A 26,159-nucleotide genomic window follows, 5' to 3' on the forward strand; every position below is an offset into this window, starting at 1 on the left:
AACTTAGAGACTCTGGGCATTTAAGGGTTGCTGGCACACCTGCACATCCTCCCTCCAGAGAGATTGCTCCTTACCCTAGGATGTGGGCGCATCTCTCCCGGATGGGATGGGGAAGGTGCCTCAAGGTTTATTACCCTGAAATGTAAGGAAGTGTCTCCAGGGAGAGGAAGGAGAGGGCTTTGTCTTTGTTACTGTGGGATGTCGCTGGGGAGATATGACTCTAGATCTCTCTGGAGGGATATGCCGTCTCTAGCTGCCAAAGACTTAACATGTCCTTTGCTCAAAAGACTTGGACCATGTAGGAATGTGACAAATCCCTGGAGACAGATCCTGGACACGTTCTTCTGATTTTCCCTCCCGTTTTCTAAGTACCTCTTCAGTTGTGTGTAACGTGCTGGTAAATCCATTCACTGAATTCTTCTTTTTGGTTATTGCACTTTTCATTTTTAGAAGCTCTCTTGGCAAGGTCATTTTTATAGTTTTCTGGTTACTGCAGATAATTCCAAGCTTGTCTTTGATTTTTCTAAACACAGTAAGTTTAATTGCTTTATATACTTTTATGCCCAATACTGTTTGGCTTTCTTAGTACAACTAATTCTTCTTCCTGGTGCCTTGTTTCCTTGTGTGCTTGGCTGTTTTTTGTCTGTGTTTGCTACATATTGTCTTGAAAAATTATTTGTGGGAATTACTTAAGGCCTAAGGTAAAGGTACATTCTTCCGTAGACATTTTTGCATTTGTTTCTGCTTTGCTTTAGGATGCTTTGGCATTAGGATTGCTTTACTGTAAATTCATGACTCAAAGTTTTAAAAAATTATTCAGGTGTAAAAATTGATTTGAAAATATTCTCGGGCTTGTGGGTTCAGGGTCTCTCCCTCTCAGTCCTTCAACAACTGGTGACTTTCCTTCACTTACAGATACCAGCGATAGAAATGGAATTTAATTATACTTTACCCCTTTGGGGTGCTGGTTTTATAGCAGAACATTTCCCACCCTGGTTAGGCCTTAACTCAGACTTTGTCCATCTTTTCACTCCAAGGCTGTCAAAACTGATATCTCGATTCTCGGAATTAGACATCTGTCTTAGGATAAAAGCAATTTCAGGGCTTTCCGTAACTCTCTGATTGCTCACTTTCATTTACATTTTGGCCTGATAATTTTTTTAACTTCTTATCAGAGATTTGATGTATTTAATAAGTCCTTTTTTTACTCAACAATAATCTAGAGCAACTCTCAAACTTTTTTTATAAAGGGCCAGGTAGCAAATATTTTAGGCTTTGCAGACTAGATAGTCTTTTGTGATAACTACCCAGCTGTGGTGCTAAAGCAGCCATAGGTAGTATGGGAACAAATAAGCATGGTTGTGTTTCACTAAAATGTTTTTTACAAAAACCGGCTGCAGGCCAGATTTGGCCCGTGAGTCATAGTTTGCCAGCTCCAGATCTAGAGTCTATTGCTTACTGAACATCCCAGTAACACTTGTTAAATACTGAATACTTTCCCTATTTTGTTGTGTTTCTTTCATCACACATTAAACATGTTTTAGAGACTAGATTTTCCTGTATTTCTTTTTTTTTTTTTAAGTTTATTTTGAGAAGAGGGGGGAAAGAAGGAGAGCATGTGGGAGAGGGACAGAGAGAGAGGGGGGGAGAGAGAATCTCAAGCAGGCTCCACACCCTCAGCACAGAGCCCAACCTGGGGCTTGATCCCATGAACCCTGAGATCACCTGAGCCAAAACGAAGAGTTGGACATTTAACCAACTAAGCCACCCAGGCACCCTTATTTTTCTTTTTTAAAGACGAGTACCATGACATTTAAATGACTGTTACATTTAATATGATTGTATTTCTTTTTTTTTTTAAATTTTTTTCAACATTTATTTATTTATTTATTTATTTTTTGGGGACAGAGAGAGACAGAGCATGAACGGGGGAGGGGCAGAGAGAGAGGGAGACACAGAATCGGAAACAGGCTCCAGGCTCTGAGCCATCAGCCCAGAGCCTGACGCGGGGCTCGAACTCACGGACCATGAGATCGTGACCTGGCTGAAGTCGGACGCTTAACCGACTGCGCCACCCAGGCGCCCCAATATGATTGTATTTCTAATGCTAGTTACAACCCCAGTGTTACTTAATATTCTTGTCTTGTGCTTTTGTCAAATGAACTTTAGAAGCATTTTTGTTGAGTTTTGTGAAGTATTCTGTGGTGTTTTAATTGGAATTTTGTTAAACTCACGAATTAATTTATGAAAAATTGTTATCTTAATGATGTTTAAACCTTTTCATTGAAGAACATGAAATATTTCTCTATTTTTCTAAATTTTTCTTTTTTTCTCCCAGTAATATTTGGTCATTTTCTTTATATCATGAAGATGTATGTCTTTTGCTAGGTTAATTGGTAGTTTAATACTTCTCATTGCTATTGTTAACTGAATGCTTTTTTAAAAATTGTATTTTCGGGTTAGTTATTACCACTACATGAGAATGCATCTGACTTCTGTGGATTTATATTTATCTTTTATTTAACCATTTTGCTGAAGTTTTAATTATCTATTGTTATGACTGATTTTCTTTGGATTGTGTTGGTATGTAATCATATTGTCTGCATGCAATGATATTTTCATCTATTCTTTTCTAGTATTTCCTTTTTGAATAATTTTGCATTGGCAAAAATGTCCACTGTGAGAGTGAAAATAGGAGAACAGCCTTGTTTTTTGCCCCTATTTTTTCATGGATTCACCCCTATTGTAAAATATACAAGATAATACAGTGGGTCTCAATTTTAACTTCTTTTTTCTTTTTTTTTTTTGTCTTTTGTCTTTTGTCTTTTTTTTTTTTTTTTTTTTTAAGTGGGCTTCATGCCCAGCACAGAGCCCAATGTGCAGCTTGAACTCACAACCCTGAGATCAAGACCTGAGCTAAGATCGAGTTGGATGCTTAACTGACTGAGCCACCCAGGTCCCCTTTGATTTTAACTTTAATTCTGTGTTTTAATGTCTCAGAAGTGGTTTGAGTTTTATCAGATGGCTTTTCAAAAATGTACTAATAGTACATACTGTATGATTCTCTATATATGAATTAGGCAAAACTAATCATTGGTGATACAGTCAGATAGTGGTTACATCTGGCATATATTAACTGGGAGAAGGAACAAGAAAGCATATTGTGCTAGAAATGTTCTGTACTGTGATTTGAGTGTTGCTTTTATAGGCAAATATATAAGTAAAACCATATTGAGATGTTTAAGATCAGTGCACTTTACTGCATGTATGTTTTACCCCAATAGAAATGTATTTTTAAAATCTGTTGATCTGATCATACTGATTGAAAAAAATTTTTTTTTCTGTTTATTTTTGAGAGAGAGAGTGGGCATGTGTGCTCGCACGCAGGAGAGGGGCAGAGAGAAAGGGAGATAGGGGACCTGAAGCAGGCTGTGTGCTGACAGCAGGGAGCCCAATGTGGGGCTCAAACTCAAAACCGCGAGATGATGATCTGAGCCAAAGTCAGGTGCTTACCTGACTGAGCCACCCAGGCGCCCCTGATCACACTGATTTTTATTGATTAAACTGTTAAAATGATATATCGTTACTTTAAATACATTTTTACTATTGATTTTAAAAAGAGAGACCATTAAAAACCCGTGTAATAAAAACAGTGATACAGAAGATCTTTGGGCAAATGGACCCAGCAACCACCTGATACCCAGTAATTAATAAATTTTCCTTCTTGTGGGATACAGTGGGATTACAAGTTTTGACAGCTCTGCTTTCTTAGGTAAGTCATACAGAGCTATGCCTCTTCCCAGAAGAAACTATGTATGGCAATAAATGGAAGAAAACCCACTTTTATAAGATCCTAGTCAAAAGTCTCTCTCTGTCTAGAAATTGTGTTTGCTTGATGTTTGATTTGATTACAGGAGAGAGGTGTTACTTTCCACTGGTGCCCCATCGAGGTGACCTTGAGGTTCATAACGTTATGATTGGCTCCTGCTCTTGCCCTAGAAGGTAGCTTAGCCTTTGAACAGTAACCACATGGAGCTCACCCCCGAAACCTCCACTTCTAGCAGAAGACAGGAAGCAGTGCAAGACATACCTGAATGTTAGTTGGCGCTGAATTTCTTAAGAGCGGTCTTTCTGGCAGTCTGTCCCCCCGGTCCTGAAATAGCCATCTCAAGACAACAAAAAGAGTGAAAGAAAGACTTGACCTAGAGAAAAGGTAGTACGGATTTTGATAGATCCCAAAATAGCAATAGTCTATTTTGATCCCAAAATGAGCAATAGTCTCATTTATTTGAAAGAAGAGGAATTCTGCCTTTAAAAAAAGAAAGAAAGAGAACTTCGCTTCCTTTGTCCTATGTCTTGCTGTTTTCCTGCAGTCTCTTTTTAACCTTTTGTTGTAATAACTGCGTGTCGCAATAACAATGCTTTTCCTGCTAGTGTTCCTAGGACGTTGTCTGACGGACCTGGTTAACTCAGATCATGTGCTCCTTCCACTAACTTCTTACATTTTTGTTTTTGTTGGTTTTTAAATGCTGAAAAAAGTTAACAGTTTATTATAATTTCTTTTATTTAACAACCGAGGAAGTTCGTGGCCACCAGCAGTTCCAGTGCAATTTCAGGGGTGGGGAGAGTTCAGGTGTCTCTGTTGGAGCTGTGAGTGTAGCGAACCGTGTAGGTGAGATCCGCGTGTACTTTTGATAGCGCAGGTGGAGGGATCCCTCCGAAATCGACTTCATTAGCCTCCCGCGCAGCAGACTGTCCAGGGCCACGCAAAGAGGCTTTTGTTGTTCCAGACGTTAGCGTAAGTCCACGACCGTCCAAAGATAGCAGCTTGGCACGTGATGTCAGGGCCTTAAAGGCCATCGTCAGTTTTCTCTTCTCCATCCCTTACGTGTTCTTAGGAAATTCTGCTTCAAATCCACAGAGACGTTACTAGCTTCCTGGTGAGGCCGGGGCGCAGAATCTGCTGCCCGCTTCCGTCTACCTAAGCTTTTGTTTTTAAAATCAGTGTTGCTATTTGTACGTTTCTTAACAGCCAGTGTTGAAGGTAAGGCTTCAATCTTACAATGTTCAAACTCCAAAAAGGTATTTCTCCTGTCACATGTGAATGAAAGTTGCTTGGGTCTTGTATGCTGAGGATCTTATAAATGCTGTGTCCCTCAAATAGTCAGAAGTAATTCTGTTTATTACTACAAATGTGATACTTTTTTTCTAAGCTACTTGTAGAATTTAAAAAAAAAAATTTTCCTTGTGGAGGCGCCTGGCTGGCTCAGTCAGTAGAATGTGCAGCTCTTGATCTCGGGGTCATGAGTTTGAGCTCCACATTGGAGGTAAAGCGTACTTAAAAAACGATAATAATAAAATCTTTTAAATAAAAATTTTCCTTGCAGTTTAATGTCCTTAGACTACTTCTTAGTATCATGACCTGTTTGTTAAATAAAGGCCCTTTCAGTTTCTGGCCTAAACTATTTTTGTTTATTCAAGACACTGTTCAGTTGGGACTCTTTTAATCCTTTATTCTTTGCCATTGGTTTCTTTTAATTCAAAAGACTTTAAGTCTCATTTGCTGGGTGTATGTTTTGTATTCCAGCACTGGATTGTTATCATCCTCTTCCTTCTTTTCACTGATTTATTTATTCTGTCTGTGCATGGATATGGTCTTCTGGTTTATTATGTTTCATTCGGTAAATTTTTTTGCACTGTTGAATTAGTGTTTTGTTTATTGCAATGGCTTAAGGATAACTTCCCCCCTTAAGTAAGAGAAAATTGTGATCATTTTCCAAATTATACTTGTGATTCCTGAGGTGGGTCTTATTCAGAGATTTACTTTAAAGTTTTCTGTGCTCATTGCTTTGTTCCTCTCCTTCAGTATTGTAGAGCCTTTCACTGGTCTCTAGTTTCAGTTTATTCTCCTCCTTTAATTTCATACCACCAATACTTGCTGTTGTTGGTAAATAATTTTGTGTGTGTCAGACAACTTAACGATGTTTTAATGGAGTATACAAAGGAGACCCCTTTTTGCTTCTCAGCATTCACCAATGTCTTCAAAGTGTTCTCACTGAAGGATTTGGAGTAGAAAATTGTGTACTTGCTACCATGCTTTGGAGTATGTCTCTGGCTAAAGGTTGCTACCCTGTAGCAATAACCAGAGTCATGTAGCTTAAAAGTAGGGGCCCCTGGGTGGCTTAGTCAGTTGAGTGTCCGACTCTTGATTTTGGCTTAGGTTCGCGGGATTGAGCCCCGCATCCAGCTCTGTGCTTACATCACGGGATTCTCTCTTACTGCTCGGGATTCTCTCTCTGCCCCTCCTCCGCTTGTACTTGCATGCGCACACGTGCGCGCGCTCTCTCAAAAAGAAAGAAATAATAAAACATTAAAAAAACTAGAAGTAGAGAATAGCCCAGGGTTAAGGCTGCCTGCATGCCAACTATAAATCCATAATGTTATCACTACAGTTATGAAATATTTCATCAAAATTTGTACTATCGAGATGGCTATATACACATATCATCATGCTGCAGAGTAATGTTAGAAATCTCTATTAGAATGCCATGGCTGGTTTTGGGGCACCTGGGGGGCTCAGTCGGTCGAGCGTCCGACTTTAGCTTGGGTCATGATCTCACGGTCCGTGAGTTCGAGTCCCATATTGGGCTCTGTGCTGACAGCTCAGGGCCTGGAGCCTGCTTCAGATTCTGTGTCTCCCACTCTCTCTGCCCCTCCCCTGCTCATGCTCTGCCTCTCTCTGTCTCAAAAATAAATAAAAACATTAAAAAAAATTATGGGGCGCCTGGGTGGCGCAGTCGGTTAAGCGTCCGACTTCAGCCAGGTCACGATCTCGCGGTCCGTGAGTTCGAGCCCCGCGTCGGGCTCTGGGCTGATGGCTCAGAGCCTGGAGCCTGTTTCCGATTCTGTGTCTCCTTCTCTCTCTGCCCCTCCCCCGTTCATGCTCTGTCTCTCTCTGTCCCAAAAATAAATAAAAAAACGTTGAAAAAAAAATTTTAAAAAAAATTAAAAAAAAAAAAAAGAATACCATGGCTGGTTTTGATCCAAAAATAAGTAAGACATGGAAAATTCATAAAAGGATGCGATAGAAACTATGAAAACTTAGAAGAAATATGGGACAAGGTTAAGTAATGATACTATGGACCATTTTGTTCTTAGTGTCTTAAGGCTGGAGGTCTGTGTGCCTCTGCCCCCCACATCAGCTGCTGAGGTTGAAATTCTGAGAGGCAGTAGTGTGACTTCAGTCTTTCTCATTTAGACTGTGAAAGACTTCCACGTTGGATGGACCTTGGAGAGAGCATATTTAAACAAAATACTGAGCCTTTTAAACTAGATGCAAAATGGGGAGGTGCCAGGATGCCTGGCTGGCTCAGTCAGAGGAGCATGTGACTCTTGATCTCGGGGTCATGAGTTTGAGCCCCACATTGGGCATAGAACTTACATTTAAAAAAAAAAAGAAGGTAATGAAACGGGAAGGTGCCTTTGGACACACAGAGACTGTGGTCTTAACATATTCTCTACGAGGGGTGCCTGGGTGACCCAGTCAGTTAAGCATCTGACTCTTTGTTTCAGCTCATGATTTCACAGTTACACAAGTTCGAGCCCCGCATTGGGCTCGCCCTGACAGTGTGGAGCCTGCTTCGGATTCTCTGTCTGGCACTATCTCTGTCTCTCAAATAAACTAAAAAAATACATATATACATCACGAAAAAAGAAATCAGGGCCCTTTGGGGAAATGGCTGATTCTAAGTCTGGAGCAAAAAATGCAGAAGATTAGCCTGGGATATCTTTTCATTCCAGATAGTGAGGGAGCTCGCAAAGACTATTTTAGGACTACTTTAGCAAGGACCATCAAGGTTACGTCAAAAAGACGTAAGAGGCTCCCGCTGGCCAAACATGAAACAATTGGAGAATCAATAAGAACGATAACTGTATTGGACTAAAATATGCCTAAAGTGGGAGCACCTGGGTGGCACAGTCAATTAAACATCTGATTCTTGGTTTTGGTTCAGGTCATGATCTCATGGTTTGTGAGTTCGAGTCAGGCTCTGTGCTGGCCGTGTAGAGCCTGCTTGGGATTCTGTCTCACCCTCTCTCTCTGCCCCTCCCCCATTTGTGTGTGAGTATGTGTGCCCTCTCTATCTCAAAAGATAAACTAAAAAAAAAATAAAATACACTAAATATGTTTAACCTATGAGTTCATAATAATAATGAAAGATAATTGAGCATAATTGAAGGTTGTTAGAAAATCAAGTCATTATTTTGAAAATTAATAAAGGAAAGAATCTAACATCCTGTCTTTCCCACGTGAACTGTAGTATACTAGGTAACAAAATAGTAGATTCGAGAAGGCTTCTCTTGATAGAAATATTCAAGATAATGAAAAAGGAGGGATGACAGGATTAAAATACATCATTTTAGGGGCACCTGTGTCTCAGTCAGTTAAGCATCCGACTCTTGATTTTGGTTCAGGTCATGATCTCCGGTTCGTGAGATCAAGCCCTGAGTCAGGCTCCACGCTGAGCATGGAGCCTGCTTGTGGTTCTCCCTCCCTCTGTTCCTCCCCCGCTCACTTGCGTGCATGTGTGCTCTCCTCTCTGTCTCTCTGTCTCAAAGATCAATAAACATTTTTTGAAAAAATGAAAATAAGGTAAAACAGGGGTGGCTGGTTCAGTCAGAGGAGTCGTGTTGCTCTTGAGGTCACGAGTTTTGAGCCCCACATTGGATGTAGAGATTACTAAAATAAATAAGTAAACTTAAAAAAAAATCAAGTGAAACAGTTGTCAAACATAGTTTATTTTAATGATCAGTGAGTGCATTGTGATTTACGCAGAGCATCATATTTCCATGAGTATCATCTAGTGTTGTTAACCCTTCCTCCTCAGTTACATGGCATTAAATAAAAGTAGGTTTCTGATAAAGATGGAATGGGAGAGGGATTGTAACTATCAGCTCGAGTGAGACTTTTCTTTTAATGTTTATTTATTTGGGGGAAGAGGCAGAGAGAGAATCCCAAGCAGTCTTCGGACTGTCAGCTCAGAGCCGGATGCAGGGCTTGAACTCGTGAACCGTTAGATCATGACCTGAACCAAAATCAAGAGTTGGATGCTTAACTGGCTGAGCCACCCAGGTGCCCTGGAATGAGAATTTTTAAGCCTAGATTTCAGCTCTCCCGTCTTCCTTCAGCCCCAGGAAGAATTTTCGGGTCGCTGAGGCCGTGCGTTACCCTGTGCTGTAGTTCAGCGATTTCACGCTTGTCACACGAGGGATGCAAATCTGCTTGGTAAAGTACTCTTTCAGGCTGAGACTTGATAATGATGAAGTCTGGCCTCTTGCTGGCAAACCGTCGTTCTCGTTGGTGATCCCTTTCTTCTTTTCCCGATTTTCCCCTCGGGCCGAGAACTGCGTTCATCTGTTCTTTGGGTTTTCAGGGTGCCTTCTTCAGTTTCTCACACCGCCCTCCCCGCGCAGCTTCTGCTTGCTCCGCAGACCCAAGCCAGGTCCGGTTTTCCTCCAGATCGTTTCCAAATAATCTCTTCTCTGATGTCTTTTGTGCTTATTTTAGCATTGGGGGAATCCAGGTCATTTTGCTACTTAACTAAGCCTTCAGTGAGTTAAAGATTATACATTTTATTTATTTATTTTGTCTTCAAGTACGTTCCATCTGTTTAATTCCTCATGTCATTCTTATGAGACCAAATTTACATTGTGACATCCTTGCATAATCTCTCCTATCCACTTCCTCCTCTTTGCTGTGTCTTCTGACCATTATGTAACAGGACTACAGATTTCCTAGGCCTGATCCAGCTAATTAACATGCTACTCAGCTCATCCACTGACGGCTTTGTAGCAACTACTTTATTTTTTAAAACAATTAGTTCTTTTTTTTATAACTGAATATCCAACTTCATATTTCCAATATCTTTCATTAAGTCTCTGAGGACGTTTTATCACTCCTCTCAAAGTAGGATATTTTGGTTTAATGACTTTCTATTATATTCTTTTTCTATTTCATTGATCCTGGTTTTTTTACATTAATTAATTGATTTTTTAATTTATATCCAAGTTAGTTAGCATATAGTGCAACAATGATTTCAGGAGTAGATTCCCTAATGCCCCTTACCCATTTAGCCCATCCCCTCTCCCACAACCCCTCAAGCACCCCCTCAGTTTGTTCTCTATATTTGAGTCTCTTATGTTTTGTCCCCCTCCCTGTTTTTATATTCTTTTTGTTTCCCTTCCCTTAATGTTCATCTGTTTTGTATCTTAAAGTCCTCATATGAGCGAAGTCATATGATATTTGTCTTTCCCTGACTAATTTTGCTTACCATAATACCCTCCAGTTCCATCCATGTAGTTGCATATGGCAAGATTTCATTCTTTTTGATTGCCGAGTAATACTCCATTGTGTGTATATACATATATATGCGTGTGTGTGTGTGTGTGTGTGTGTGTGTGTGTGTGTGTGTGTATATGCATACATACATACACCACATCTTTATCCATTCATCTGTCAGGGACATTTAATTTTTTGAGGAATCTCCATACAGTTTTGCAGAGTGGCCGCACCAGTTTGCATTCCCACCAGCAGTACAAAAGGGATCCTCTTTCTCCGCATCCTCGCCAACGTCTATTGTTGCCTGAGTTGTTCATGTGAGCCATTCTGACAGGTGTGAGGTGGTATCTCATTGTGGTTTTGATTTGTATTTCCCTGATGATGAGTCATGTGGAGCATTTTTTCATGTGTCGGTTGGCCATCTGCGTGTCTTCTTTGGAGAAGTGTCTATTCATGTCTTTTGCCCATTTCTTCACCGGATTATTTGTTTTTTGGGTGTTGAGTTTGATAAGTTCTTTGAAACATTTTTTTAACGTTTATTTTTGAGAGGGGGGAGGAGAAGCAGAGAAAGAGAGGGAGAGACACAGAATTGAAGCAGGCTCCAGGCTCTGAGCTGTCTGCACAGAGCCTGACATGGGGATTAAACTCACAAACAGGGAGATCATGACCTGAGCCAAAATTGGACGCTTAACTGACTGAGCCACACAGGCGCCCCTGGTAAGTTCTTTATAGATTTTGTATACTATCCTTTATCTGATATGTCATTTGCAAATATCTTCTCCCATTCTGTAGGTTGCCTTTTAGTTTTGCTGATTGTTTCCTTCGCTGTGCAGAAGCTTTTTATTTTGATGAGGTCCCAGTAGTTCATTTTTGCTTTTGTTTCCCTTGCCTCCGGAGACATGTTGAGTAAGAAGTTGCTGTGGCCAAGATCAAAGAGGTTTTTGCCTGCTTTCTCCTCTAGGATTTTGATGGCCTCCTGTGTTATGTTTAGGTCTTTCATCCATTTTGAGTTTATTTTGTGTATGGTGTAAGAAAGTGGTCCAGGTTCATTCTTCTGCATGTCGCTGTCCAGTTTTCCCAGCACCACTTGCTGAAGAGGCTGTCTTTATTACATTGGCTATTCTTTCCTGCTTTGTCAAAGATTAGTTGGCCATATGTTTGTGGGTCCATTTCTGGGTTCTCTGTTCTGGTCCATTGATCTGAGTGTCTGTTTTTGTGCCGGTACCATACTGTCTTGATGATTACAGCTTTGTAATATAGCTTGAAGTCCGGGATTGTGATGCCTCCAGCTTTGGTTTTCCTTTTCAAGATTGCTTTGGCTATTTGGGGTCTTTTCTGGTTCCATACAAATTTTATGATTGTTCTAGCTCTGTGAAGAATGCTGGTGTTATTTGATAGGGATTGCATTGAATATGTAGATTGCTTTGGGTAGTATGGACATTTTAACAGTGTTTGTTTTTCCAATCCATGAGCATGGAATATTTTTCCATTTTTTGTGTGTCTTCAATTTCTTTCATAAGCTTTCTATAGTTTTCATTGTATGGATTTTTCACCTCTTTGGTTAGGTTTATTCCTAGGTATTTTATGGTTTTTGGTTCAATTGTCAATGGGATCAAGTCCTTGATTTCTCTTTCTGCTGCTTCATTATTGGTATACAGAAATGCAATCAATTTCTGTGCGTTGATTTTATATCCTGCGACTTTGCTGAATTCATGGATCAACTCTAGAAGTTTTTTGGTGGAATCTCTTGGGTTTTCCATGTACAGTATCATGTCATCTGCGAAGAGTGAAAGTTTGACTTCTTCCTGGCCAGTTTGGATGCCTTTTATTCCTCTGTGTTATCTGATTGCTGAGGCTCAGACTTCCAATGCTGTGTTGAATAACAGTGGTGAGAGTGGGCATCCCTGTGTTGTTCCTGACCTTAGGGGGAAAGCTCTCTGTTTTTACCCGTTGAGGATGATATTAGCACTGGGTCTTTCATATATGGCTTTTATGATCTTGAGGTATGATCCTTCTCTCCCTGCTTTCTTGAGGGTTTTTATCAAGAAAGGATGCTGTATTTTGTCAAATGCTTTCTCTGCATCTATTGAGAGAATCATGTAGTTCTTATCCTTTCTTTTATTGATGTGTTGAATCACATTGATTGTTTTGCGGAAATTGAACCAGCCCTGAATCCCAGGTATAAATCCCCCTTGGTTGTGGTGAATACTTTTTTTAATGTAATGTTAGAGACGGTTGGCTAATGTCTTGTTGAGGATTTTTGCATCCATGTTCATCAGGGAAATTGGTCCATGGTTCTTGTTTTTATTAGGGTCTCTGTCTGGTTTTGGTATCAAGGGTAATGCTGGCTTCATAGAATGAGTTTGGAAGTTTTCCTTCCATTTTATTTTTTGGAACAGCTTCAAGAGAATAGGTGTTAACTCTTCTTTAAACATTTGGTACAATTCCCCTGGAAAGCCGTCCAGCCCTGGACTCTTGTTTTGGGGGAGGTTTTTGGTTACTAGTTCGATTTCTTTGATGGTTATGGTTCTGTTCAAATTTCCTATTTCTTCTTGTTTCAGTTTTGGTAGTTTATATGCTTCTAGGAATTTGTTCATTTCTTCCAGATTACCCATTTTATTGGCATATAATTGCTCACAATATTCTGTTATTATTGTTTGTATTTCTGCAGTGTAGGTTGTGATCTCTCCTCTTTCATTCTTCATTTTATTTATTTGGGTCCTTTCCTTTTTCTTTTTGATCAAACTGGCTAGGGGTTTATCAATTTTGTTAATTCTTTCAAGGAACCAGCTCCTGGTTTCGTTGATATGTTCTATTGGTTTTTTGGTTTCAATAGTATTGATTTCTGCTATAATCTTTATTTTTTACTGTCTTCTGCTGGTTTGGGTTTTATTTGCTGTTTTTTTTCCAGCTCTTTAAGGTGTAAGGTTAGGTTGTGTATCTGAGACCTTTCTTCCTTGTTTAGGAAGGCCTGGATTGCTATATACTTCCCTCTTCTGACCGCCTTTGCTGCGTCCCAGAGGTTTGGGTCTGTGGTGTTATCATTTTCATTGGCTTCCATGTACTTTTTAATTTCCTCTTTAACTTCTTGATTAGTCCATTCATTCTTTTGTAGGATGGTTTTTAGTCTCCAGGTATTTGTTATCTTTCCAAATTTTTTCTTGTGGTTGATTTCAAGTCTCATAACATTATGGTCTGAAAATATGCACAGTATGATCTCGATCTTTTTGTACTTGTTGAGGGCTGATTTGGGTCCCAGTATGTGATCTATTCTGGAGAATGTTCCATGTGCACTCAAGAAGAATGTGTATTCTACTGCTTTAGGATGAAATGTTCTGAATATATCTGTTAAGTCCATCCAGCCCAGTGTGTCATTCAAAGCCATTGTTTCCTTGTTAATTTTCTGTTTAGATCATCTGTCCATTGCTGTAAGTCAGGTGTTGAAATCCCCTACTGTTATGGTATTATTATCAATGAGTTTTTTTATGTTTGTGATTAATTGATTTATATATTTGGAGCATAAATGTTTACAATTGTTAGGTCTCCTTGGTGGATAGACCCCTTAATTATGATATAATGCCCTTCTTCATCTCATGTTACAGTCTTTATTTTGAAGTCTAGATTGTCTGATATAAGTATCGCTACTCTGGCTTTCTTTTGGTGACCATTAGCATGATAGATGGTTCTCCATCCCCTTACTTTCAATCTGAAGGTGTCTTTAAGTCTAAAATGGGTCTCTTGTAAACAGCATATAGATGGATCTTGTTTTCTTATCCATTCTATTACGTTGTGTCTTTTGATTGGAGCATTTAGACCATTGATGTTTAGAGTACTGAAAGATACGAATGTATTGACATTATGTTGCCTGTAGAGTTGGAGTTTCTGGTGATGTTCTCTGGTCCTTTCAAGTCTTTGTTGCTTTTGGTCTTTGGGGTTTTTGTTGTTGTTTTGTTTGTTTGTTTGTTTGTTTGTTTGTTTGTTTTGTCTTTTCTCCCCTCAGAAAGTCCCCCCTTAAAATTTCTTGCAGGGCTGGTTTAGTGGTCATGAACTCCTTTCATTTTTGTTTGGGTAGATTTTTTATCTCTCCTTCTATTTTGAATGACAGCCTTGCTGGATAAAGAATTCTTGGCTGTGTATTTTTGTGATTCAGCACATTGAATATATCCTGCCCCTCCTTTCTGGCCTGCCAAGTTTCTGTGGATAGGTCTGCTGGGAACCTGGTCTGTCTTCCCTTGTAGGTTAAGGACTTTTTTTCCCTTGCTGCTTTCATGATTCTTTCCTTGCCTGAGTGTTTGTGAATTTGACTATACGATATGCCTGTTGATGGTCAGTTTTTGTTGAATCTAATGGGAGTTCTCTGTGCTTCCTGGATTTTGATGTCTGTATCTTTCCTCAGGTTAGGAAAGTTTTCCGCTGTGATTTGCTCGCATAAATTTTCTACCCCTTTTTCTCTCTCTTCATCTTCTGAGACCCCTATGATTCTGATGTTATTCCTTTTTAATGAGTCACTGAGTTCTCTAAAGATTATATATTTAAAATTTCACCATTCGTAAAAAATGTCAAAACAATTTATTGACCCAAAAAACCTTAATTAATCTGGGAACAGTTGAGACAGTGCTCCACCCCCACCCCTAAGGAATACTATGATTAATGTGATGTACATAACTCTGCTGATAGTTCTTTTCCTCACTGTTTAGGATCATGGCTGCTATTCCCCAGAATAATCTACAGGAGCAACTGGAACGCCACTCAGCCAGAAAACTTAATAACGGATTAAGTCTTGCAAAACCGAAATCTTCGTAAGTATTTTGGCCGTCATACAGACACTGACCCACAGTATCATACAGATGAGATCTCTTCCCTTTCCACCCTTTCACTGCACATCAGGAAATGAAGCTGAGAGGGCCAGTGACTCTCCTACTTTGCAAATTAATGGTAGAACATGTTTTAGCAGCACCAGGTGCTAAATTGTTCAGTGACTTTGCCTTGTTCCTGGTGCATAATGCTTGCTCAGTGAATATTTGTGGGATGAATGAATAGTGAATCCTATAAATTTGGGCAAACAGGTATTTTTAATATTTTAATATAATTTTATATCCATTCCAAGAACAGTTTATATGGAAATGACAGCTCTCCAGTTCTGTTCTCTCCTCTAAGCTAGACTCCAAACTGCTTGTAGTGATACTTAATTTCTCAACTGTGCCTGTACCAAGACTAGACACTGTTCTGGGCGCTGGCTTTAAAGTTACCATTGACCTTCATGTCACTAAACCTCACAGACGCCCAGGATACCTGTCTCTTTTACTTGTTTTTCAGATTTCAGTGGAGCCTCTTTGGGTTTTGCCTCTTTTCCCCTTCCCCATAAAACTTGTATCAGAATGGCAACAAGTTGCCACATATGAGTTTCTTCTCCTTTTCTTTGATGCTGTCCCCTCCCACTGGAGGTGCTGCTGGCTGAGGATGGCCAGCCTGAGAAATAAAGTAGTGGGAATGGCCCCGACACTCTCAAAACTGAATAATTAGCTTCTGCGTTAGAAAGATCAGAGCGTACTGCGGTGCCCGGGTGTCTCAGTTGGTTAAGCGTCTGACTCTTAATTTCAGCTCAGGTCATGAAGTCACAATTCATGAGTTCAAGCCTGGCATTAGGCTCTGCACTGACGGCGTGGAACCTGCTTGCGATTCTGGCTCTCTCTCCCTGTCTCTGCCCCTTCCATGCTCACTCGCTCGCTCTCTCTCTCTCTCAAAATAAATAATATAAACTTTAAAAAAAAAAGAAAGATCAGCTCATACAAAATAAAATTTAAGTTACCTTACACATTTAAAAACCAGAGAGGGAACAGGTTCTTTGATCACTTGTGATATAGTTAAGGTGAGTTGCTGTATAAATCAGGAACAGATTTTAGAGTTTTGTATAGTTGGTGTGTTTGTTAAAACTCGTCAGTCTAGGGGCGCCTGGGTGGCGCAGTCGGTTAAGCGTCCGACTTCAGCCAGGTCACGATCTCGAGGTCCATGAGTTCGAGCCCCGCGTCAGGCTCTGGGCTGATGGCTCGGAGCCTGGAGCCTGTTTCCGATTCTGTGTCTCCCTCTCTCTCTGCCCCTCCCCCGTTCATGCTCTGTCTCTCTCTGTCCCAAAAAAATAAATAAACTTTGAAAAAAAAAATTAAAAAAAAAAAAAAAACTCGTCAGTCTAATTCGGTTTTCCAATTATTTTTCAGAGGTTTCACTTTTAAAAAGAAAATATCTTCAGCCAACGATGTATCTGTCACTAGCGTATCAGTAGCAAAAGCACCTGTGTTAAGTGATAAAAGCGTTAATGTTACTGAGACCCTTTCCTTTAGTGAACCTTCACCTCGTATCACAAGTCAGCAGACAAGGGTCAATGACTTTAAAAATGCTCCAGCAGGACAGCAAACCAGGAGAGCTGTTTCAAAACCATCATTGCCAGATTTGCTGCAGGTTCCACGGGGAGTTTTTTGTAATACCCGGAACACATCGGTTGTAAAGAAATCCAGTAATGCTACTTTCAAGAAATTAGAATTTAGTTCTTCATCAGATTCTTTTGTTACTGTCGATGATTGGGATGATATGGATGACTTTGATATTTCTGGAAATTCAGAAGCATTTGTTACACCGTGCAAAAGTCACGTTGTAAGAGTAAGCACTGCTCAGAAATCGAAAAAGAGCAAGAGAAACTTTTTTCAAGCACAGCGATCTCAAGCAAATACAATAAAGGCTGATGTGACTCCGTCCTCCTCTGCAAGTGAGCAAGCACGTGTGACTAAGGAACAGAACAACTACTCGGAATGGTTAAGTGACGACGTGATTTGCATTGACGATGACCCTATTCCCGAAGAGCTTCTAGGTGGAGATGCTCAGGATGGTCACCCTGTAAAAACTCACTTGGGAAAAGAAAGAGGTAAAAATTATATTTTATCTCATTTTAGTATGTTGATTGTATTAATTTATTCAAAGCCAGGCGTTGGGAACTACAGCAAGGAGATACAGTTGTTTTCCTTAGGCCCTTTGGAGGAACTTACTGAACAATGTGTTGGCCACGTCTTGAGGCAGGACCTACAGAAAAGATTTTATTCTGATAATATTATTATATAAACACGAAAAATAGCTCTATAATTTTACTTGTGAAGAAAATAAAGTCCATAGAGGTTAAATGGTTTCTTAATGGTCTCCTGGCTAGTTGGTAGAATTGGGATGTGGAACTAAGCCTTTCTGTTATAATCCCTTTATGGCTTGCTCCCATCTAAAATTAATGTGGAATATGATCTAATTATGCTATTGAAGTTTTACACATTCAAATCATTTTCTGTGTAGCTGTCATAATTATTAGGTGTCCAGAACCTACCAGCTAAGATTAGCCATATGTGGAAGTACCCGACATACGAAATAGGTATAAATACGAGACCAACACTTTTAGATACCTGAATCCCATCAAGGTTACTAGCGGCCGAGAGGGGACGGAGAAATGATCGACAGCAAGCAAAACTAAAGTCTAATCAAATGCGTTGCTGTTCATGGAGAGAAAATTGGGTAAAAGGTGAATTAGAAAGAACCGTGTGGCATCGTTATCCCACACAGTCAAGAGAGAGAGGGAGAAACACTGAATCTGGCAGGACGCAAGTGACTAGGACGCCTTGGCGGTACGGTCAACCGCGTTTGTGCACTTATCATACTGACTTGTTCTACTTCCCTCTTAAATAAGAGCGAAAGAGCAAAACGGAAGTGCCGACGCTCAGTTGGGATCTGTAATTTACCTGGAGACAGACACAGAAATCCTTAAGCAGATCTTTAGCCTCATTCCCACATTCGTTGGACTTAACCCGGTTGACTCAGTAATTCTTCAGGAAGAAGCAACAACCCCCCCCCCCCCCCCCCCCCCCGCGCCCAGGTGTGGAAGGAGGGTGCCCTCGCCTGGTGTGACTCGCCCGGAGTGCTCACTCGAGTGACGTCCCCGGAGTGATGAAAGTAACCCATGTCCCCGGTTTTACTTTAGAGAGTAGCGAAAAGAAGATCTCGGAAGAAACGGAATTACATCCAGTTGAGAAGTCTCCGTGTGTTGAGCTCAACAAAGAGGATTACGATGCAGATTTCATTCCTCCTTCTCCAGAAGAAGTCACCTCTGCCTCTTCTTCCGCTTTAAAATGTCTCAGGTAAAACAGCTAGTTCATAAACATTGTTTATTTCTGGGATGTCTGAAACAATTCTCTTTAGCTTGGTAGCATCTGTATAGATTTATATCCTGCTTCTGCACAGTTTATATCTCAATGAAAGCGTCAGAAAATCCCTCTTTATACATTTTATTTAATTGATGGCATTCTAAAGCTGTAAACTTCCATTACTCTTAATTACACGGGACCTCCGAACAGTTTTATTGAGTTGATTTTTACAGGCGGAATATATTCCTAAAAATACTATATTTCCAAACTCAGACCTGAAATGACATAAAATGAACTCATTTGGAAAGTGACTTAGTAAATAATATGCCCTTTTTTCTTTTTCTTTTCCTTTTTTTTTTTTTCGTCTTGCAGTATAGAATTGACCATTGTATTTGTCATTCTCTGAATTCTAGTAAATCGGTGACATGGTTGTGGTTAATTGGTAGTGTGGGAAAAAGATGGTACATATAGCCCATCAATAGCTTAAAAAACTAATAGTCCACATTGCCTCTGTCTCCCACCCAATCCGGACCACAGTCCAGTTGAGTGACTGTGCTGTTAATCAATATTTTAATGAGAGCAGGTCCGTCTAGGATCCCACCTTCATCAACAAGGAGGTGTTTGCCTGCATAACCTCTTTCTCTGGGGTTGTGTTTTCACAGGTGGGTTGGGATGTTTGAAGAGATGGGAAAGGTCACAGTGTCATTACTGTTTGATGACGAAACTAAAAAACTGTAAGAGCTGCCCTGTCCTCTTCGCCCTTCCCATAGAAATTCAGACAGAGCTATAGGAAGTGGAGGAACTGAGCGAAAGTTCATATGGAGCGTAGATTCTAAACCAGATTCTCCTAGAACAGTGAAGCAGCCAAGGCCCGGGGAGGAGCAGGCGTTGCCTGGGATGGTACATTTAATGGCAGATGGACAGAGATCCAGTGTAAGCTGTTCCCCGGGCCAGACCGCTTCCCGTTGAACGCCTGCCTTTCTTTCCTCTATTCATTAAAAAAGTGTGTGTGGGGCGCCTGGGTGGCGCAGTCGGTTGAGCGTCCGACTTCAGCCAGGTCGTGATCTCGCGGTCCGTGGGTTTGGGCCCCGCGTCGGGCTCTGGGCTGATGGCTCAGAGCCTGGAGCCTGTTTCTGATTCTGTGTCTCCCTCGCTCTCTGCCCCTCCCCCGTTCATGCTCTGTCTCTCTCTGTCCCAAGAATAAATAAACGTTGAAAAAAAAAATTAAAAAAAAAAAAAAGTGTGTGTGGCCCAGATGACACTGCAGCCTGTTTAACGGGACACTTGCAGTGCTGCGGTTCCCTCAGACCAGACATTCTCTTTACCCGTGTTGAGTTCTGATCCTTCTCTGCATGTGTGTGTGATTTTTGCATTGCTGTAATCAACATGTAACTATAATGTTTTATTCTGCTGCTTTGCTCTTAACGTTATTTTAAAAACATTTTCCATGTTTCTACGTAGTCTTTATCTTTATTCTTTTTAATGGCCACATGATCTTTTGAGTTGTCATACCATGGTTATAGGTTGTTCGCAGTTAGAAAATGTTTATTTCCAAGGTAATTCCCAGCGTAGATTCTCTCTCTGTATTTTCCATTGCAACCTCAAATATATATTTGTATATATTCTAAAACCAAAACAGAATGTTCACAGACAGTACTCTCACCATGGGCAGTACACACATAAATTTTCTTTTGTATTTTATCTTGTTTTAAAACACTGCTTGTGACTTCTGAGTTAACTTCCAAGGTGGAACGGTCGGATAGTGAATAACCAAACGAGAAACATGTTTTGTATCTCCTGTGTGCCTAAACCTCCTTAGCTGGCCCCCAGACTTCTGCCTTCAGGTCCCACGTCACCTCTTGAGCTCTGTCTCCAGTTATGCCCGTACAACAGCTCTAAGTTCCAAAGAGCTAAATGAGACGAACTGAAAATCCAGAAAACATTGCTAAAAATAGAATGTCTTTCCTTTGATTATATTATCTTTTTTTTTGACATTTATTGATTGATTGATTGAGTGAGTGAGTGAGTGACATAGAGAGACAGAGCACAAGTTGGGGAGGGGCAGAGAGAGAAGGAGACACAGAATCCGAAGCAGGCTCCAGGCTATGAGCTGTCAGCCCAGAGCCCGACACGGGGCTCGAACTCACGAACCGTGAGATCATGACCTGAGCCGAAGTCAGATGCTCAACCGACTGAGCCACCCAGGCGCCCCCTATATTATCATTTTTTAAGACTATGTAAAGCATAGTTATTCCTCATTGTTTGATTTATTTAGAAGATTGCATTCTAAAATCCTGCTTTAGGTACGTATAGTGATTCCTGAATATCAAGTAAAGAGAATTGTCTTTATTGTCTCCCCTCATGGTCCGTCACCTTTCCCTTACCCACCATTCAAGGTTTCCTCAAGTCTCCCTCCTTGGCAAAGCCTTCTCACGTTCCAGAAGGCACTGTATTTCCATGGTACCCTCTCTAACACCATTTAGCGTGCATTTATTTTGTTTCAGGTATTTCTTGTATCTAGTCAGACTGACCACGTTTGTATGTGTTGATAATTTTCGTATAATCTACATGAGTTAATCTTACGTACAGATAAATGTATTAGCCACGCTGGCCTAGCAAGAGAATCTGGAAAAATGCTTTGGAACCTCAGAAGAGAGGAATGTTAATAACTACGTGCTAGAGGAAGCAGAAGAGTAAGACTTGGACCGGGCCTAGAAGAAAAAGTGTGATTTGGGTGGGAAGAGATTAGATGGTGGGTTTCCCAAATTGAGAGGAGAGCGAGGCAGAATCCTTCAGGCAGACGACGCCGGGCTTCTGTGAGGAGTGGGAGCGATGCCATGTGATGCCACCTGGGGTTACTGAAAGGACACCTTTGGAGGTAGAGGTGAAAGGTCTCTTGGGGCCAGAAGATGGGAGACTTTGAAAGCCAGCCAAAGAAGTTCTAGAATGGAAGAGACAAAAAACATGTTTCTCTGTTCTGTTCCATATTGTCCGGCCAGTGGTGGAAAAACATCACAGAAAGAATTATGCATTTGGTCTAAGTCTGTATTATGGTTGGTTTTATATTTTTTAATTTGCAGTATATTAAAGGACCTTGACGCCTCTGACACAAAGGATGGTCCTAGCACATCAGAGGACTTGGCAAAACCCAAGGAGACGACAATGTGGCAGCCTGATCAAGAAACCGGCACAGACTATGAGGGTACAAAAATTATTTTAGACACAGCGCGTATTTTAACTGCTTACGTTTGAAAACAAAGCGTGATTATATTTTTAACCTGTGGCTGTCTAGCATGAGGTACATGAGATGGCTCTCACACAGAGCCAGGCCCCCACACAGAACCGGGCCCCCCCCCACAGAACAGGCCCCCCACACAGAACCGGGCCCCCACACAGAACGGGCCCCCCCCACAGAACCGGGCCCCCACACAGAACAGGCCCCCCACACAGAACCGGCCCCCCCCCCACAGAACCGGGCCCCCCCCCACAGAACAGGCCCCTCACACAGAACCAGGCCCCCCACGCAGAACCGGGCCTCCCCCACAGAACAGGCCCCCCCCACAGAACCAGGCCCCTCACACAGAACCAGGCCCCCCCCCCAGAACAGGCCCCCCACGCAGAACCAGGCCCCCCCCACAGAACAGGCCCCCCACACAGAACCGGGCCCCCACACAGAACGGGCACCCCACACAGAACTGGGCCCCTCCCACAGAACAGGCCCCCCACACAGAACGGGCCCCTCACACGGAACCAGGGCCACACACAGAACCAGCCAGTCCTCCACACAGAACCAGGCCTCTCACATAGAATCGGGCCCCCCGCACAGAACCAGGCCCCTCACAGATCCAGCCAGTTCTCCTCACAGAACTGGACATCCACACAGAACCAGGCTGTCACACAGAACTGGGCCCCCTACAGGACCGGGCCCCCCACATAGAACCGCCCGCCCCTGGGTGCTGTGTAGCCAGCATCGACTTCGACAACTCAGAAACTTGTGTTCTCACAAGATAATTCATACTGTGTTTTGAAAACACTATTGGTTAGAAAGTCATTTCTCATACTGAGCCGGAATTTGTCTTCCTGTAACTTTAATCCTCGTGAAATAAGTCTAAAGTTCTTAGAAGCCTCTCCCCCGACCCCACCCCCTGCTTTTTTTAGGGCTAAATATTGTCAGGTCTTTTAACTCTTTTTCCTAGACCTTACATCTTCCTGATTCTCCCTTGTGTGTACTCTGGGGTTTGCAGCTTGATGTCCATGCAAAGTTTAATACTTTCTGTTTATTTGATGTTTCTAATTCATTTTTAAATTTTCTATTAACTAATACAAATAATCTAGATGCACTACAAGATTTTGAAAAGCAGCAGCCTCCTTTCCTGCTCCTGATTTCTATTTCCCAGGGGCTCTGTCAGTCTGGAGATCTGTGTCCTTCTGTCCTGGAGTTTTTTGGAATTTTTCTTTTTCTTTTCTTATTTGTTTTCTCTTTTCTCTTTCACTCTTCCTGGAACTTCTGTAATTTGGATTTTAGGCCTCCATGAGTTATCATTTCTATTTTCCACTTTTTGCTTCTCTGCTTTCTGGGTGGTTTACTCAATTTTATCTTTAACTCGTCTATGGGATTTTTCCATTTAATCAAGCCGTCTTCCAAGAGCACTTGTTTTATTCTCTGAATATTCTGTAACATGTTGTTCTGGTCTTTTTTTTTTTTTTTTTTTTTTTGAGAGAGAGAGAGAGAAAGCGCATGCACATGATTGGGGAAGGGCAGAAAGAGAGGGAGACAGAGAATCCCAGGCAGGCTCCATGCTGTCAGCACAGAGACAGATGCGGGGCTCGATCCCACAAACCATAAGTTTGTGACCTGAGCCAAAATCAAGAGTCGGATGCTCAACTGACTGAGCCACCCAGGTGCCCCTGTTCTGGTCTTTTCTAATGGGTCCTGTACTTGTGGTGTGTATGTGTGCACACGCATGAGCATAGTGGTGTGTGTGCAGGCATGTGTGTGTCACACGCACGTGTGTGGTGTGTGTGTGCGTGTGTATTGTATGTATACGTGCATGTGTGTAGCGTGCACGTGTACATGCACGTGTGTGGTGGTGTGCGTTATTTCTGTTTCCTCCAAATTTCTTTTTCTTTATTTTGGTCTCTGAATTTATTGTTAGGGAAGTCCCTGAAATACCTGATGTCCTACTAGGACACTCTTCTGGGTGTTTGACAACATCAACTAGTTTAATCCTCACAGTGGCCTTGAAGGCAGTTTCTGTTATCCCCATTTTACAAATAAGGACACGAGGCCCAGGAGAATTAAATAGAACTACACGTGGTCGTGGAATTAAACAACAGCAGAGCAAGGATCGAAATCCAGCCGTCCTGAGGCTCTTGAGTTGACACCGGTAGCCGCCACGCTGTGCTGTTCTGTGGCATTGTTTCGCTGATAAAATGGTTGACTAGGACGGGGACAAGGACCAAGCCATATGGAATGTCTTTAGCGGTCTCTCAGGTGACATCAGTCCATTCATCCCTTCTTGCTCAACTTGTTTCACATCTGCCTCCAGACTGTGTTTCTCTCCCTTGTCCACGCGGGGGGGCGGGGGGCTGCTGCAGAAGACTCGGTCATGTGGCTCCGCAAGTCCAGGGTCTAAGGCAGCAAGAGAAAGAGCCTGGGACGTCAGCTCTAGAGTGACGCGGTCCTCGGGTACAAAACCCTGTCTTTTCCTACTGGCTGTGTGATTATGGCAAATTAGTTAAGCTTCTCTGAACCTCAGTTTCTTCTATAACATGAGACCGGTATCTTGCTGGGTATTTGTCAGGATTCAAGGTTAAGTGCCAGAGTACTGTAGGCCTTCAGTAAGTGGTAGCTGTTATCATCTGCCAGTCTAGTAATCCCTTCAAAGAAGGAAATACATTAAGATTACTGGTTTATTTACATGAACTCTTGCTAACTCTATAATTGTTTCCTCTCCTCTTGAAGCTCACAAAGCAGCCATTTGATAACATGTTCTAGAATTTTGCCTTGAATTAACATCCACATCACCGGCCTGTAGCTTTTGGCAATCTGTTTAGAATTCTTTTTTTAATTAGAACAATGTTTGCTTGTCTTCACTCTTCCACCAACTAACTGTCCTATTCACTGGATTCCTCACATATCAGCGGGATCTTCTCTGCGGCTTTGCTTTGTATTCTGAGGTGTAACCTGTCTAGACAAGAAGACTCGAGCTCCTTTTCACTGGCTGTATCTACCTCTGAGCCTATCTTGGCTTTCATTTCCTTCAGACCAGTGTTTATTCTCCTCTTTCCAATCTGATACCCGGTTCGCCATGCAGAGAAAACACGCAAACACGCAAAATGGGGACTCAGCAATTCCACTTGACCGTCTCATACCGCACGTCCTTATTCGTGCCTGTCTCTAGTAAAAGTCCACTTTTCCCAGTCACTGTCGCAAAGATGCTGGTCCCCTGAGCCTCTGCCTGTCTGCTCTTCCCCGCCCTCCTGCCCCTCAGAGCCCGTGACTGGCTGTCCTCCGTCAGTGGTTTCCCGGCAGTCGCGTTCTCTTCTCTGCACATTCTCTTCCTCTTACTTGTCACATTGTCTCCTGAGAACAGCTTCCTCTGCAGCCCACCTAAACCGTTGATTTCCTGTTTATTTCTCCTGCTAACCTGAGGCCTTAGGGGTGGAGGAGGCATCTTCCTTGCTTCCCATTTCTACCCCGACCCAGGCTTTTCTTCCTTCATCTGAAGCCTCACCTCCTTTGACATCCTTTTTCTTAGTTATGTAACGTAAATTTTGAAAATGGGAAAATTGATCAGGAATCTCTCTCTCACACCTGCTTGCCTCTCTTCTACCCCATGTCTCCATCTCAGTCCCCCACTCCTTTCCATGTCTGTTTTCTGCTGCCCTCGTGTTGGTCTTCCTTTCAGGCTGTGTTTCCCTGTGTGGTGGCGGAGGACGCGGCCACCAGCAGCCTGTGCAGCTTCTTGAAAAGAGAAGTCTCCTTTTCCAGTCACAGAATTCCCGGACCTGTTTCTCTCTTGAGCTGCCTTACACCAGATGCCCACCGAGGGAGAGGGGCAGGGGTCTCCCCAAAGAAAGTCTAAGTCTGTTACCACTGAAAGGAAGTGTGGATGCCAGGCGGATCAGAACAGCAGGCGGGGCTCTTGCCTGTCCAGCCCTGTGTGATATACCTTCTATGGGCCTGGTAAGATTTACCCCTGAGGTTAGTTAAAAACTTTCCTAAATCGATCAGCTTCTGTAGCTTACAATGACGTAGGTTACCCTAAGCGAAATAGTAAGAATTAACCTGAAATGAAACGATGGTCACACAGTTACGGGCTCTCATGATACAGAATGGAGATGACGTGACTTCAGATTATTTCACAGGCAGATAATAGGGCAACACGTGGTAGTTTACAATCTTGTTTTTAAACTACTTCAGATTGTACGTGCATGACTTATAAGATTTTAAGTCTTTTTCAAGGAAAAATATTGACAAAATAAAATTTTATAGCTAGACAGACCAGTTTACAGCAACAGCTTATTCGCGTGATGGACCACATCTGTAAATTAGTTGATACTATTCCTGACGATGAACTGACAGCTCTGGATTGTGGACAGGAACTGCGTCAGCATCGGGACATAAGGTATCTTACGTTTTCTTCTGG

The 26,159-nt window shown here is 41.8% G+C and overlaps 1 protein-coding gene across 2 annotated transcripts in view; it reads left to right on the forward strand.

Moving 5' to 3' along the window:
* Positions 1-26,159, forward strand: part of BLM (BLM RecQ like helicase) — a 90,524-nt gene that overhangs the window by 14,579 nt on the left and 49,786 nt on the right. For both annotated transcript variants that reach the window (XM_043553897.1, XM_043553898.1), the window contains exons 2-6: positions 15,034-15,135; positions 16,552-17,252; positions 18,345-18,501; positions 21,588-21,709; positions 26,006-26,138. In XM_043553897.1, the coding sequence (XP_043409832.1) occupies positions 15,038-15,135; positions 16,552-17,252; positions 18,345-18,501; positions 21,588-21,709; positions 26,006-26,138 (1,211 nt within the window). In that variant the 5' untranslated portion in view covers positions 15,034-15,037. The remainder of the gene's footprint in view (positions 1-15,033; positions 15,136-16,551; positions 17,253-18,344; positions 18,502-21,587; positions 21,710-26,005; positions 26,139-26,159) is intronic.

Source organism: Prionailurus bengalensis, chromosome B3, assembly GCF_016509475.1.
Source record: "Prionailurus bengalensis isolate Pbe53 chromosome B3, Fcat_Pben_1.1_paternal_pri, whole genome shotgun sequence".
In the NCBI taxonomy this organism is placed as follows: Eukaryota; Metazoa; Chordata; class Mammalia; order Carnivora; family Felidae; genus Prionailurus; species Prionailurus bengalensis.